The 16066-nt window shown below is 36.0% G+C and overlaps 2 protein-coding genes across 2 annotated transcripts in view; both read right to left on the reverse strand.

Annotated features, from left to right (window-relative positions):
- Positions 1-225: 225 nt before the first annotated feature.
- LOC110113611 (aspartic proteinase nepenthesin-1) lies at positions 226-1875 on the reverse strand. The gene has a single exon (XM_020846255.2). The coding sequence runs from the start codon at positions 1812-1814 to the stop codon at positions 471-473; it is 1344 nt and encodes a 447-aa protein (XP_020701914.1). The 5' UTR covers positions 1815-1875; the 3' UTR covers positions 226-470.
- A 9436-nt stretch (positions 1876-11311) lies between these two features.
- The window catches only part of LOC110113609 (inorganic phosphate transporter 2-1, chloroplastic-like), a 24177-nt gene continuing 19422 nt past the window's right edge, over positions 11312-16066 (reverse strand). The window contains exon 2 of the mRNA XM_028696837.1: positions 11312-11798. Within this exon, the coding sequence (XP_028552670.1) occupies positions 11791-11798 (8 nt within the window). The 3' untranslated portion in view covers positions 11312-11790. The remainder of the gene's footprint in view (positions 11799-16066) is intronic.

The raw sequence follows: 16066 nt of genomic DNA on the forward strand, positions 1-16066 counted from the left end.
ACTTAAAAATGATTTGATTTTGATCAGATAATGACCTATTTAATTTATTTTTGTGAATTATTGATCAATTAGTCTAAACTATATAGTTGACAAATTACAAATTTTTTAAATCAAAATAGGTTATCAGGTAAGGATCGGGTCTTACGTGTTATCAAGGTTAAGTTCGAATTTGACCAATTAATTAAATGGGTTGGGTTTGATTAAATTGAATTTAAATCATGTCAATTTTGAGTTGGATCAAAACCAGACCTTTTTTTTATTCAAAATGGGTTATGATGTATATAAGGTTCAAGTCATTCGGGTTATTGAGCGGTCGAGTTCGGGTCTATCTTTTTTACCCTTTATTAACCCATTTTGACACATTTATCAATTATTACTCTAAAAAAATCATTTTGTATAATAAAATAAGATTAACTTTTTTTATTTATCCCGTTATATATAATATATATAATGCATAGGAGGTGGGGAGTTCAAAGCCGATCGCACTGCGCCGGCCCAAAGGACAGCCTCTGGTTCTTGAGGTCGTAAAGCACGTTCATGTTCTGCTGATAGAAATTACCGATGATGTTCGTTGCAGACTGATCAGTTTCTTCTTCAATCAGCACACAGAGCAACTTCTCATTGGCATCGTACACAACGTAATTCTCCCTTGGCAAATCCATATCCGCTCCCTTGAAATGCAATACTAGCTTCGGAATCTTTACCGATTCCGGCGAGAACCTCTTCCTTGGCGTGTCGAAGCACAGCTGATAGTCCGCCCCGAGCGTGTTCTCCGACACAGGCAACTTTATCACCGACACAAAGGCTTTCTTCACGGCATTGAACACTTCAGTCCACAAAATCGTATTGAAGGTCCCCGAATCAAAAATGGTGCCGCCGCTCCCGTCCTTTTTCCGTCCAAAATAACCAGGCCCAAACGGAAGCCGGTTGGACCCGACCGTTATGCCTTCAAGAGAAACATAGTAGAAAATATCGTCTGGTAAGAGCGGGGTTGACTGGGCCCGACTGCTTGACAACGCGGCGTTGCCCAGGAACATTCGGCTGCGCTTAGCGTTTATAGGGATGTAGGGAATAAAGCAGTATGAAAAGCGGGTGATGCCGAGCTGAGAGACGAGCGACTCCGCGCTCCGGCCGAATCCGGCGGTGCCAGCGGAACTAGCCATGGTGCCCTGATTAATCCTAGCGCAGCCGATGGCGAATTGCGGCACCGAAAGCGGTGGCTCCGAAGAATAGTGGAAAGTGACTTTTTCAGACGCGATGTAACCGATGGTTTCGCTGCCGTCGGCGTAGCTATAGTCGAAGTGGCATTCAGGGTTAGCGGAGCATTGGGATGAGTAGGCTGAGCCGAGGGCGGCGCACTGCTTGCTGGAGCAAGAGAGTTTGGAAAAAGACGACGACTTTTTCGGGTCGAACAGTGGGACGGGTTGACTGGTGCACTTGCGGCAGGGCTTGCATTGGGTCCACACGAGGGTGCTTCCCGTATCGACGATGAACGGCAAGTTTCTCGGGGGAGTGCCGACGCCGAAATTGATCAGGTACTCTCCTTCGTATCCGCCTGCGCGGCCCCAAAAAACGGGTGCTTGGCCCTGTCCTCCTTTGCGAATATGGGCAAACCGGGCCAGTTGGGCCATACGGGTCTTGCTTCTTGCAGCCGCTCGGCGGAGGAGTTCGTGGACGGTGAGGTTGAGGCCGGCGTCAATATGGGTTAGCTCTAGACGGAGGCTGAGTTCATTTGAGGAGGAGGGAGGTGGTAAGGAAGTCAGAAGGAAGATAGTTAAGAAAGTGAAATGGAGAAGGCAGTAGCTGGGTCTCATGGGGATGGGATTATTACAAGGTTATAAAGGATGAGTTGTGAGGTTTGAAATATATAGCTGCTCTATGGTGGTGTATATATAGGTATAAGCTTTGTGGAAGGGATGAAAAAAAAATTAAAATTATTATTTAAATATATGATAAAATTTTGTCCATATCAATTGTATAAGTGAACATTAGATTAAAAAATATGCATACATGAGAATGTGAATATGACATGAAAGTGCAAATGAGGAATTGAGGGAGAATTATTTTGGGCGGAGATCGGATGCAGAATGTCGTCCGGAGACCAACCATAATGCGTCATATCAACGGTACCGAATAGTACCGAGAACAGGGTGATGTGGAGCATTTTGATTGATTTCCGGACGGCATTTGGTATATGTACAAAATAATTGATCCAAACGAAGAGACATGTTTGCTAGAGATGAATTGGAGAAGATTGCATGAGCTCTGGTGAAGAGTTGCTTTGACTTTAACCCTTTAGAAGAGTACTTCTAAGAGGTTCAACAGAAATGATATAGCACATGGAGCAAATAGAGCATGGCAAAAAGTAACCAAGAGAACCAAAAGTAAAAGGCAATCTTTTAAATTATATTAGCCAAGTTTTGAATTTTTTAAATTACAATTTTAATTTTAATTTATAAAGAAAATAACATCTAAGTTGAAATAAGAGATAGCTGCATTAAAATAATACTATCACATCAAGTGTGGCCATCCACATTCCTACTTGGAGTGAAGATGCACACCCATTCATCAAAGGGTTCATCAACCAACTTACACGCCATCAAATGGGTTAGCCCTAACTCCTCTATCCCTTTGATTTTTTTTTTTTGTAAGTTGCTTCATATAAGATTTTATAAATATGTTCTCGTGAAGAAATGAAAGAATTGATTGTATGTCGATAAAAAATTGTAGGGATTTTTCTTGGTGGCATTTTTCTCCTTGCTTCTTTTTAAAATAGTAAGAGTTATATTCCTCACCTTGACATTTAATTCACTATATTAACCTTATATGTACTTCCTATCATATCTATATTCCATTTTGATAGCCTCTACACCCATCAAGACAAGTTAAAACCCTAATTTGAGCTCTTGGCTTGGATTAGCTTAATATGAATATGGCCTTAGGATTTTCCCATATACAAGCCCCTATATCCTAAAAACATCTTCATATACTAAAAAACATTACTCTACATACAATGGCTCTGCTAGGGTTTTCGCCCTATCCATGCGCCTTGGTGGCGTTGCCCGTCACTCCCCTAGATGTTGATGCCGCTCTCAAGGAAGTTGCTCCACTTATTCTTCTTTACTTCTATTAGGCTTTCTTGTTAGATTTTACGGTTGTTCTCCCAATTTCTCAACCTAGGCTGTTCTTCGACTAGATGGCGATCAATCGCTTAAATGATCTAGGACTTTTGAATGGAAAAATAAAATTTCGTTCATTTTTAGATGACATGTCAGTGGCGTCTTCCTCTATGGCTTTTTCTGATCTCAAAATCACTACACATCGCAGTTTGTCTTCGTTGTGGATTTCAGAGGAGGAGATACTAGCTCATGCATCACCTTTTGAATTTTCTTTAATTAGCAAATTTCTTACTCAGAGACCTCCCCTCGACTTGATTTGCAAATTCTTTTTTAACCTTAAACTCATCGCTAAAGTCTCTTTCATTCTTTTGAATCCAAAACATGTTTTGATCAAATTGGCAAATGACTTGGATTATATCAGAGTTTTCTCACATCGTTTGTATTTTGTTAGTAATTGCTATATGAAAATCTTCAAGTGGCCCACATATTTTGATATCGATGTGGAATCCCCAATTATTTTTATATGGGTCTCCTTTGTGACGCCCCAGGCATCCATAGTGAAAGGATTCGTCGACAGTATTGATCAATAAATCCATTCCAGTTAGGTTCGTACAGACGAAAATGACAGATTTCTTCACAAATTTCTTCAATTCGTCCAGTACTAAATCCAGTTCGTACAGACGAACTGCACTAAAAAAAATCAGCTTTTCGAAGGGTTTTACATCCTTCCCTAACCTTCTACCACTTCTCTTCTCTCCCTTTATCCTTCACAAACTAAGGTCTTTGTTTGACTGACCGTTAAAAATAGATAATGCTAAGCCTTCTGTAACTCGTGTTCTTGTTGAGCTTTCTATCACCAAGCGTATCGCCAATTGGGTTTGTTTTGGCCTTGATAATTTAGGTTACATACAAAAAGTTAAGATAGAGGAGTTTTCTCCATTTTGTGGTCATTAATTGCAAATCTTTAAGTCATTTGAGAGTGGAATGTTGTATCATGCATCCCCATTTAGTTGATGATCTTATGAAACTCGAATATGTGACTGTTGCTAGTATGGTTAACAATAACTTAGTTTTTAAGGGTTGTTCTAATGTAGTGGCTTAAGAAAATGTGAAAAATTTATTCTCAACGGCTGTAAATCTTATGTTGAAACCTATTAATGATGTTGTTGGTACTATTGTTGCTTATGATACTTTGATTATTGTTTCTTTTATTAATGCAATGGTTGATTAAACTTTGGTTGCTTTTGCTTCCAATAGTGCAAATAACCAACTTGTTATTTCTCCTAATTTGTTGTAACGAGTTAGTGACAATGTTATTATTTTGCCCTCAGGTATTGTTGGTTTGGGGATACTAATTTGGCTACTACTATTTGACCTTCAACTCCTTTTATGGCTATTGTGGCTAACCCCTATAAGGTCAAAGTGGCTCATATGAATGATTTTGATTATATAGATGTCTCCCATTCTTAGTATTCCTTGTTCACTTATATATGATGAAGCTTTAGTTTCTATGAATTTGGGGCAACAACAATTAAAGGCTCATTCTATTGGAAAGTTTATCGACTAGTCAGACTGGTTGGATTCTGAACTATCGAAAATTATTAAGTCTAAAGGGATGGTTAATGTGGAAAGTTGTTTGCATTTACAGGATGGTTTATATCTGAATATTATAAGTGTTGATAAAGAAGGCTTCTCTACTGTGTTTAGAAAGAAAATTTCTAAGATGCAAATATTTAAATATATGATCGGTAATTCTTCTAATTCTAAAATTGCTCTTATTTTTTCTTCTAATGTATAGTGCTTTTTTAATTCATTGTGGCTGAGCTTGTATGCATATTGGTTTGTTTCGTGGTTGGCTGGCTGTTTAATTATGCGGTGGATTGATTTTTGTCGTAGATTATTTATCTTCTCTTTGCCACGAGTGCTTAGGGATTCTATTTAAGTTTTTGGGACTTGCAATGGGTCGTGTTTCCTCTTATACACTGATTGGAGTGCTGCTGTCATTGTTGGTGTTTGCTTTGTGGAGGTTCTTTTGATTTGTTTGTCCTCTCGTGTCTACTAGTGCATTTTGGTTCTCCCTCTATTATTCACTCCCTAGTTAATTGCATGTTTGGAGGTATTTTATTATTGCGGGTATGCTTTGCAATTGGATTAATTATCTTCTTTGGGATTTTCATCCTACATCTTGGCTCTGTCTATTTTTGGAGGCTACTCTGTTTTGTTTTAGCTGGAGTTATTTTCTTGGCCTTCCCTGCGCCCTTCAGATATCTTTTTTCCCTTTCATTTTAATTTAGTAGAGATCTTTAGCTATTAAGTTTTATTTTCCTTTTGTATGTAACCCTGTGAGCATTAGCTACTTTAAACCCCTTTAAGCTCATGCATGTAACTGCTTTAAATGCGTATGTCTCAAAGAGAGTTTTTTTTCAAAAAAAAACTCTACATATTACTCAACCCTTCCAATTCATTACAAGCCATAGAAACCCTAATGTACATTCACCTAGCTTTTTGGTTTGGCTCCCTCTAAAGCCTTAGTCAATCACCTCCTCATGACATCACATTTATGTTGACCTCTATAACACTCTTAGTCATTATTACTAATAAGGAGGACAACTTTAAATTTCCTTTTTTTTATTTTTTTCCTTCTTCGGTTTAAGTGAAAACAAAAATAAAAATGAGAAAATGACATATGAAAAGCTTCGGTAGTGGATTAGGATATTTAGAAATAAAATATGTTAAGGGCATTTTTGTACTTATTTCAGTTGTTAAGTTTTACTTTAAATTTCATATAAATTCTTCTATATCTTTCGATTTGGAATCCAAAAATTATAAAAAAAAAATATTTATAACATAGCCAACATATCTAGAATGGTTTAGTGAAATAGGTTCACAAAATAATCATGTAATAGTCTCAGAAAATTCACTGGTATTGATACATGCATATCAATTTGGGGTTATAATACTTTTTTGTTTTAATATCTACGGTACTCATAAAATTAAGAAAAATTATCGTAATTAAATCACAATAATATCTATATCATAGTTAAGATGGTTTATAAATTAGACATAGAATCACTCCTGAATTATTATTTAAATGTTTAATATAGGTTATAAGATTGACTTCCTTATGCACACACAAAATCTTATTATCTAAAATCTTACTCTCAAAAATATTTTTATTATTATTCTTAATTAAATGCCCTATGATCTAATCTTCAACATTTTCGCTTTATTTTTTATACTCTATCCCTTTATCTTTAAAATCCAAAATTAATAGAGATGATATTAGAAACATGATTTTTTTTACTCAGAATAAATATATGCCCCAAATGATCTTGCGCTAAATTCGCCCATGGTCCGCTCAAATAGATAGTCAAACATTAGCCATCAACCACAATATAAACGATAGAACCACTAACCATGTCAAGTTAAGATGACCACATTAGCACAAAATAATTAACACAAAAAGTTCATTGCCAAAAGTAGCTACGAAAACCCAATTAGAAAGAAGGCCAAAATCTGAGATAACGAAATCTCTAGCAGAGGGCAAATTATTAGGTCTGGTGTTCAGATTCGTCTGTACATCAATCCAGAAGCACCACGTCATCAAAATATACTGGAACTCAGTGCATTCGGATGACATGGCGCGTCTGGATTGGGTGTCCGGACGTCCGGTGACCGAACGTAATAATTCGCCCTAACAGAGAGGTGAAGCACACAATTCAAAAAAACTCAGAAACACCCAACAGTTGACCTCATGCTAAAGAAAGCTCGCTAATCTCAAGTCAAGTCAACCGACACAGAGAGATATCCCTTCTCCAATAAGAGGTGGAATAAAGCATATAAGAATAAAATTTTCTGAAAATAACAGATGAAGATTTTCTCCTCCCACTAAACTTCAAATCACATCATCCATTCCTTCACAAATATTGTAAAAAATAATAGATATAGCCATCATTAGAACTAATAAATCATCCATTGAGAGCGAAGTGGGAGAAGAAATGGCGAATCTTAAGTCGCAGCAGGTTAGACAGTAAGAGATAATGCGCCCAAAGTGCTCAACTAAAACTCAATGATAATGATCTTCAGGCACGTTTCAAGTTAAAGAGAAGGAAAATGACGAAAGAGATAAATAATGCCTGTAAAGTGAACAAAATACATCAAGATATACACCAACATACAATACAATCATAATCATCAGAAGATAATCAGAACGTTTCTCAGAAAGTTCTTCAGCAATCGTGCGAACAGCTCAAGTTGACAAACAGTAGAGCAGCCCATAAGCTCACTTACATTGTTAACTGTAGAAATGTACAAACCGAGAAGATAAAACTAAAGAACAATATTATTGATTTCTTAATTATTTACACACAGGTTATACATCTATATATATAACAAGGTATGAGGAGAGGTACACGTGTAATAATCTAATTGGATCAAATGACTAACAGAAGTAATATAAGTATCTGCTCTTAACATTAACAAGTACAGTAGCAATGATAATTTTAATATGTTGGAGCCATGCAAATATTCCGAAGAGGATAGCTAGATTATTGCATGCAGAGTCCGAATCGTCCATAGGCGAATCCGGAGTCGTTACGTCACCCAAATGCATCAGGCCCCGAGTGACGTGGTGCGTCCGGATTTATCTTTGGACGTATTTGGATGCCGCACGCAAAAATTTTCCTTCGAAAAGAACTATAAGTAGTACATTATAAGTAAAAGTTTATTTGATAAGTAATATATACAAATGTAAAACACCGCATCACATATAAAATGAATAGTATTATATTATTTAAATAACAGTATTACGTACCTAAATAATAATAATCTTTCATAAACAAACTGTTCATGAAAAACATCACATTCCTACGCCTAATGAAATTATGAACTAATCTAATAATTTTTGCTTTGAAAAAAGAAAAAATGGATAAAGATTATTTGTTTCTCACCACATAATGTGGGTGTAATATCGAAGGATGGTGCTAAACTTGTGTGCTGCGGGTCAGGCGATGTCTGATTTTGGAAAGCGACCGCAGCATTGTCATTTTGATCTTTTGGTTCAAAACTTGATGGATTGGGGATACAGAAGAAACTGTGTTAGGACAATATTCTGATGTACAATTTATGATATAGTGAGAAGTTCTGATAGTTGTAAAAAATAAGTTTGTTTATAGATGATTGTATAAACTAAGCTTACCTTTTAACCCATTATAATAATCAAATTGGAAAGGATTCTTTGATTATAGATGCATTCTCGAGGCAAGATTTTTCATAGAGCGTCCAGTCTCTTTTTGCATTGATTAAGATTTCATTTGAGACAGCTTTCTTACTGCTTCTTAAAACAGTTTCTTAGTACAAAAGTTTAAATTATTATACTAAGAAGCAGTAAAAAAATTGACCCAAAAGAAGTCTAAATTAGTTTGGGTTGATTTTGTTTGATTTAGTGTGAACAAGACCGACTTTTCTTGAATCTGATTCTGGATATTTGGCATGCAAGACGATTTGCTTAATTTCGAAACTTTAAATAGCAAAATTATAATTTTTAAACGGGTTGTAGGATTTTAAATCTATATATCATGATGCATTTTATATATGCCTTTACATAATTTTTTTTTTTTTTGGAAATTGAGCCAATTAAAGGGGTTCACATCACATTTTGCTATTTTGGTTTAGTAAATTGAATTAAAAAAAGGAAATTTTTAGTTCAGTTAAATTTATATATTTATAACCCTAGGTCATGCATTTTGCTATTTTGGTTTCTTTCTTCTGTTGTTGGCTCTCCTTTTGGTTGGTTTTTTTTTTTCCTTTTGGCTGGTGTGGTTTCTCGATCTGTTGTGGGGATACATGCATCATTTTGGCTTTGAGTTTGTCTGTTGATTTGGTTTTGGTTGAAGGCTGGGTTGTGGGGTTTGGTTGGGGTCTAATTGGTGTTTGGATCTCGGATGAGGGGTTGGGTTTGGGGTCGGCTAGGGTGCTCTCTCTGAGGGTGGTGGTTGGCTAGTTGTTCTTTTTGGCCTATTTCCTTTTTGCTTCCTTCGATGCAGGTTGTTGCCCAGGACTTTTGTTTTGTTGGTCTTGGCTTCTTTCAGCTATCCCTCGTGGCCAATTGTTGTTTGGTGGTTCCATTCAATTCAGGTGGTTGAGATTCTTCCTGCTACTTCCTTAAGTCATCTTGAAATTCTTTTGCTTGTTTTGTTGGTTCCTTTTCTTTTGCTTATATATTTATTATAATAGTTAAAACCATTAACTTGTAGGTTTTACTTCAAAAGTTATATTTTCAGAGAGCTTTTGATTTTTTTAAGGACTTGCAATATATATATAAACACACACAAGAATATCATGTAAATTAAAATGATTATAAAAAATATTAAATTTATTTTGAGATTAATATTATAGATGAAAACTTTACATTATATTAATCTTAAACTAAATTTCATATATAATTTTAAATTTCTTCTGATATAAACTATATTGAAATATATTTTCACAATTATTTTTCTTTTGCATTACCAAATTGAGATGTAATATAAATAAACCATCTCATCTTTTGGATATTTTGTCCATGTTTCTAAAAAATATAATTCTCAAGTTAATACATATATGATATCAGGCATCCGAAGCACAATTGTGTAAATATAATTTCACAAAAAAATAAAAAAAAATCTTGTAGTTATAAATATCTATTAAAAATAATAATAAGAAGAAGAATATAATGTTCAATCATAATTTTGGTATTATTATTGTTATGCTTCTAGTCTATTGTTTAATCAATTGGGAAAGCTAAATTCTTTAAAGAGCAAATGAAAGAGTTTGTTCAACTGGTCATTGGTGATGGAATGTTTGTGGCAGATGTTGATCTATAAAGTTGCATTATTATGTGATCTCTGTTTATGAATAGCTTTCGATGGGATTTAAAGAGAGTGCAGTACTAATTAAGTAATAGATGGAATAATTTCTCTGTAATTAACGGCGAATTATTACGTCTGGGTACCGGACGTTTGGACATCCAATTCAGACACACCACGTCACCCAAATACACTGGGACCTGGTGTATTTTGGTGACGAGACGCATCTGGATTGGTGTCCGGACGAATCTGGATACCAGACGTAATAATTTGCCGTAATTGATTCAGTGATGTAAGCAATAACATTTGCTGAGTCGCAAATGACACCTTGTGATGTAAGCCAAATGCAAACTTTTTCTTAAAGGATATCACAATACAGTAAGGTAAGTCTACTTCTAAGGTAACATAAAGGATAGTAATAATAATAATAAGATGATGATGAAGTAAAAAAAAATGTATAAAATTTAATTCATAAGAAAATAAATATTGACAAAATATATACGATATACATAATAATAACGCAATTTTAAAATAATTGAAATATAATTTAAAAACAATTTAATGAACTATTAAGAGGCTATTTTGTTTGTGAAAAGAAGAGTAAAATTAAATACTACGTAAAAAGAATGTTAAATGTTTGAAGTTATTTTGATGTGTGCAAATTATAAGCTTGTGATTACTTCCTTTTTACTTTGTTTGAAGTTAGTTTGATGTATGCAACTCATATTGATCTGTTGGTTCATAGCTTTTTCAAATACATTAGTATGTTGTGGTTGCGGTAATAGCAAAATCAGTATGTTGTGGTTGCGGTAATAGCAAAATCAGTATGTTGTGTATTTGAAATTCGATTGAAAAAAGAACTATATAGTGAATTTAAAATTCACATAAATTTTATTCAAATATGCTGCACCCATTATCTGATAATTTTCTGTCAAATGTGAAGCCCTCTAAGGTCACACAAGTGGTGGGGGCAACCACCAGTGGAAAATGTGGCGTGTCCTTCAATTATTGAAGAAAAGGCCAATTGAAAAAGCTTGATAACGATAGTAGTGGTGATGATACACGTTGCAAGAAAACAACAAGAACGTAAATGTCTAACTGGTCTAAGAATTATGGAGAATAAAATAGAACAATATGCAGAGAAGCTCACTTTGTTTAAGGAAATTTCCATTCCCAAAGCCCCTAAGTGGGTTGAGATCTGCTACAGGAGTTGAACTATGCATCTTTACATTTTTTTTTTTAGAAACAATTTTATAGAAGTCATTTGATTGGCTACAATTTGTATTTCTTACAGTCTAAAAGCTCCATTTAAAAATAAATTAATGAAAAAATGCCTTTTTTTATTTGTTTTACTCAAAATAACATCCACATACTGAAAAAAACAAGGCCTAAGTGTCTAAATTGCTTGGTCGACATTGCATAATATGTCAGCGAAGTACATGCAAAGAGGAAATACATACAAAGGACCACAAAATGATTGGTTACTTGCACTGGTTTCTGGACAAAACATGCTGGAGGTTAGTGTTGAGTGATCGCTATAGGAGAGAGAAGCAACACCTCATTTAGTGCAACAATGAAGCACTCGTAAACAAAAAATTATTCTGTGCGGATGCTGAGCGCTGTTTGGAGACCAACTAGAATGCGCCATGTCACCTCTTCGCTCAATTCCGCGGCTCAGCACTGTTCGGCACCGCTGACGTGATTGCACCTGATTCGCCTCCGAACATATATAGAGCTACATTCAGCCTCCTCACTAGCAAACACCCTTAATACCTTGTCACGATGCAAGATCAATCTGCTCCACCTCATCAATGGGATTCTATGGGCTACAAAACTGAGGGAGAATGTTCAAAACTTCAGGCACTAACAGAAGAGCCTCAGCACTAGCATGGAGTGTATGAATGTTCAATAATGCTTATTCCACAATAACGTAAAGGCAATGAGATGTTGATATGATCTAATGGGTGTTTTGAAGAGGAATTCCAAAAAGATGCTTAATCATGCATCTGTATAACAAGCATTATCATTCCACAAGTGCTCAATAATACATTTCATGAATGAAGAAGAATATTAAATATACCTTTTACTATACTATTTCTACTATAGTCAGTCAATATTTGATATTATATCATGGTAATAGTCATGAACTGATGACTATTATAAGATATTTCTTGTGTATCTTCCATATTTCATAAAATCATTATTTATATTTTATTGCATATTTGTAGCATAGACATCGTGCTTATTAATGAAATTAAAGTAAACATAAGTTTTATTAGTAATAATGATTGGTGATTTTATTAGCAATGGGGGTGTCAAAACGGGTCAACAGGTCATGTTCAGATCCAACTCAAATTTACTCGAGCCCAAACTGGTTGCTCCTAACTCGACTTGCGAACTCAAACTACTAACAGTAGGTGAAGCGTGCATAGTGCAAAGTGTAGTAGGTGAGCGAAGCCAGTGCGGGCGAACTGGGTGCGGAGTGTGGGCACGACTCATTGCATGAGCGTGGTTGCACGCTACATGCGGAACTAAAGGTGAAGCGGGCGTGGTGCGCTAGTCAACCGGTGCAGTGTCAAGCGGCCAGCGGGTATGAGCGCAAGATAGAAGGCCGAGCCTCGGCGAAGCAGCCTGCGGGAGCAGAGCCTGCATGCAAGGCTGACGGACGCAACAGAGCTGGGATCAAGCACAACAGAGGCTTAGAGCTGGGATCATGAATGTGCACGAGCTCGAGATCTCGATCAGGCTAGGGTTACCGGGTCATTTCGGGTTTTCGGGTCAATTCGAACCCGACCCGATTTCAGAAATGGGTCAGAATCTAGAACTCAAACCCGAACTGTATGGCAAATGGGTTGACCCAAACCAAAATTTTTCTGGTCGAGTTTCGAGTTGGGTCAAGTTTTGACTCCCCATATTTTAGGTTGGGTCAATTTTGACACCCCTAATTAGCAATTATATTTATTGATTTTATTTGTTAAAAAGATTCTTACCCTGATGTCGATGATGAACGTTGATTTTATGGTTGCAGCCAGTATTTTTCAAAAATGGTCTCCACACTTCTCTCCAAAACGTGAAGAGTTCACCTCTGTTCCAATATGGTTTAAGATTCACGACTTACTTTTATGTTGTTGAACTCCAGTTAGAATTTTTAAAATATCTACTAAAGTTGGTTATCCGCTAGATGTGGATGCACTCACTGCATTGAAGTCTAGGCTCACATATGCTAGAGTTTGCATCCAAGTTGATGCTTTGGCGACTTATCCTGAAATTATTCATATCTGTGTGGATAACAAGCTTTTTAATTTAAAGATTCAATATGAACGGCACCCTACCCTCTGTGCCTACTGTAAATCCCTTAATTAGTTGTCCTCAAATTGCTCTGCCAATCCAAACCCTGAACAACACTATACTTTCAACCCTCCTAGGGGTAGAAGTATTAGTCGCAGACCAAGGCCCCTTTCTCAAAACTCCAAAGGCCTACTTCCTCTTCCTAATTCTACACCCAAGGTTCTTGCCCACATTGTGGAACATGCTGACAAGGTAGGTGAATCCTCTTTGGTTGTTGATGGTACCAACATTTCCATTATGGCTAATGCTGCTATTGATGCTAATACCTCAACTTTACCTTCCACTAGCCATGAAGAACATGCGAATAATGTTGTTCTTAACTCTAATGCTACTAATGATCCTCTCCCAAGAGTTGAGACTAGTGCTGCTATTCCTCCTAATAAACCATGCCCTTTCCTTGGATAATCTGACCTAACACCCCCTTTGGCAACAGCTAACATTTCTATCCCTAATTTAAACTCACCAACATCCTTAGTTTCTTCTTCCTCTGACTCAATTTTTCATACAACTTGACAAATCGCTTCTCAAATAAACTCCTCTAATAAATTTAGTGTCCTTTAGGACACTAATGAAGCTGATTCCTCCTCCTCACTACACTGTGATGAATAGGAAGATCCTAAAGGCTCTTTTGTTAATACTAAAATAGAAAATTCTGGTACCACTAATTCTAAAGTGGTGAATTCTTCTGCTCCTCTTTCGAATAGACAAACTAGGGGCACCCAGAAAGGCCCTAACCAAAAACATAATTGCTTATGAATTGGTAGCTTGGAATATCAGGGGTTCAACAACCCTGATAAAGTTTTTTGTTGCAGGAATCTGGTTCGTGAGCATGGACTTGACCTAATTTGTATTCTAAAAAACCGCATTCTTTGTTCTAATATTAAGGATTATTGGTTTTGTTCAACGCACAATGTTTTTGAACATGAACTCAGTTTTAATAATTTTGAGCTGGCTTCTCCTGGTCGTATTTGGATCAAATGGAACTCAAACAAGGTTTCATTCAATCCTATTTTCTCTTCTCTCCAAATGATTTCTGGTCATCTGACGGTGGGGTCTCATACTCTTATGTTTCTTTCAGTTGTTTATGCTTCTAATTCATTTGAGGAGCGATTTAAGATCTGGGATGATTTGAGATTTATTAATCCTCATATTTCATTTCCATGGGTGGTGATTGGTGATTTTAACACCTGTAGCCTGTAGGTTTCAGTCTGAGAAAAAAGGTGGGAACATCCTGGCAGATGCTAGGTTTAACCGTTTAATTCATTTATTTTTGACACTAACCTGCTTGAGTTACCATCTTCTGACAACTTTCATACATGGTTCAATCAAAGGAATGACAATCTGATCCATTTGAAGTTGGACCTGGTGCTAGTTAATGAAGCTTGGATTAATCATTATCCTAATTCTCATTGTATTGTGTTGAGCAGTCTTGTTTCAAATCATACTCCTCTTATACTCAAAGATGTTCCTTTTAAGAAAACTCTGAAATGTTTTATGTATTAAAACTATTGGAGTCATTTACCTGATTTTTGGAGCATTCTTGTGAATATTTTTCAAACTTCTCACCAAGGGAACCCTATTGTTTGCCTTTACAAGAAGCTGAAAATGTTGAAAGGAGATATCAAAGAAAAGGAATGGGATTCATCCAATCTAATTGCAAATAAATGTGCCAACCAAGCTAGGTGTCAATTGTTGATTGATAAAGATCATCTTAATAGAGAGCTTTGCGGTGAACTTAAAAAGATCAATGCAGACATTACTTTTTATAACTCTCTTCATGCTTCCCGGGTTATCCAAATATCGAAAATTAAGTGGTTAAAAAATGGTAAGGAGGATTTGAAGTTTATGTATTCCAAAATTTGGAAAAGGAAAGCTTTCAATGGGAGCTCTCTTAATGCTGCTGCTCAACACTCTAATGATCCTTCTAATAGTAATCTCCAAAGCATCATCAATCACTTCAAAAATCTATACAACTCCACTCCTCCTGAGTTAAATGACATTAGCCTCATTCCTAAAGGCAAAGTTATTCCTGCTACTGCTATTACCTCATTAGTGAGGTCGATTACTAATGAGGAAATTCACATAGGTATTAACTCATGATGCTCCATCTCTACACCTGGGCCTGATGCGTTTAACTTTGATTTTTACAAGAAGACATGGAGCATCACGGGTCCTTTAGTTTGCAAGGCCATCAAATCTTTTTTTAACAAATGCTATTTTCCCATCAGTGCTAAGGCAACTGCCATCTCTCTTGTTTCGAAGAAATCTCATGTTAAAAATTTACAAGACTTCCAGCCAATTGCCCTCTGCAACGTTTTCCATAAAATTATTGCAAAAATTTTGGCTACTCGTATAAAAACTATCATGCCTAAAATCATAGAACTTAATCAAGCTGCTTTCATCCCAAACAGGATTGCCACTGACAATCCCATTTTCGCTAGGGAAGTTATTAGTTTTTTTCAAAAAGCAATACAAAATGGATCTTTTTTATGCAAAGTATGATATCAGGAAGGCTTTCGATATGTTAAGATAGTTGCTATTTGCGTGCTTTACATTTTTGCAACTTATGTAGTTTTGATGATTCCAAAGATTATTGTTCAAATGTGTAGTTATCTCCTAACATTTTTTAGAAGAATTGTATTTGCTCTTGTGTGTACTAACATTTCAGGAAAAAAAAACTCCAGACTACGAAGACTCCAAATTAAATTCAGCATGAGATACTTTGTAAAATTTGAAGCTTGCACTTTTCTTTAA

The sequence above is a fragment of the Dendrobium catenatum genome, unplaced genomic scaffold, assembly GCF_001605985.2.
Source record: "Dendrobium catenatum unplaced genomic scaffold, ASM160598v2 fragScaff_scaffold_847, whole genome shotgun sequence".
NCBI classification, from domain to species: Eukaryota; Viridiplantae; Streptophyta; class Magnoliopsida; order Asparagales; family Orchidaceae; genus Dendrobium; species Dendrobium catenatum.

Coding starts and splice junctions, on each gene's coding strand:
- LOC110113611 (XM_020846255.2), bottom strand. CDS start 1,814: ATGAGACCCAGCTACTGCCTTCTCCATTTCACTTTCTTAACTATCTTC.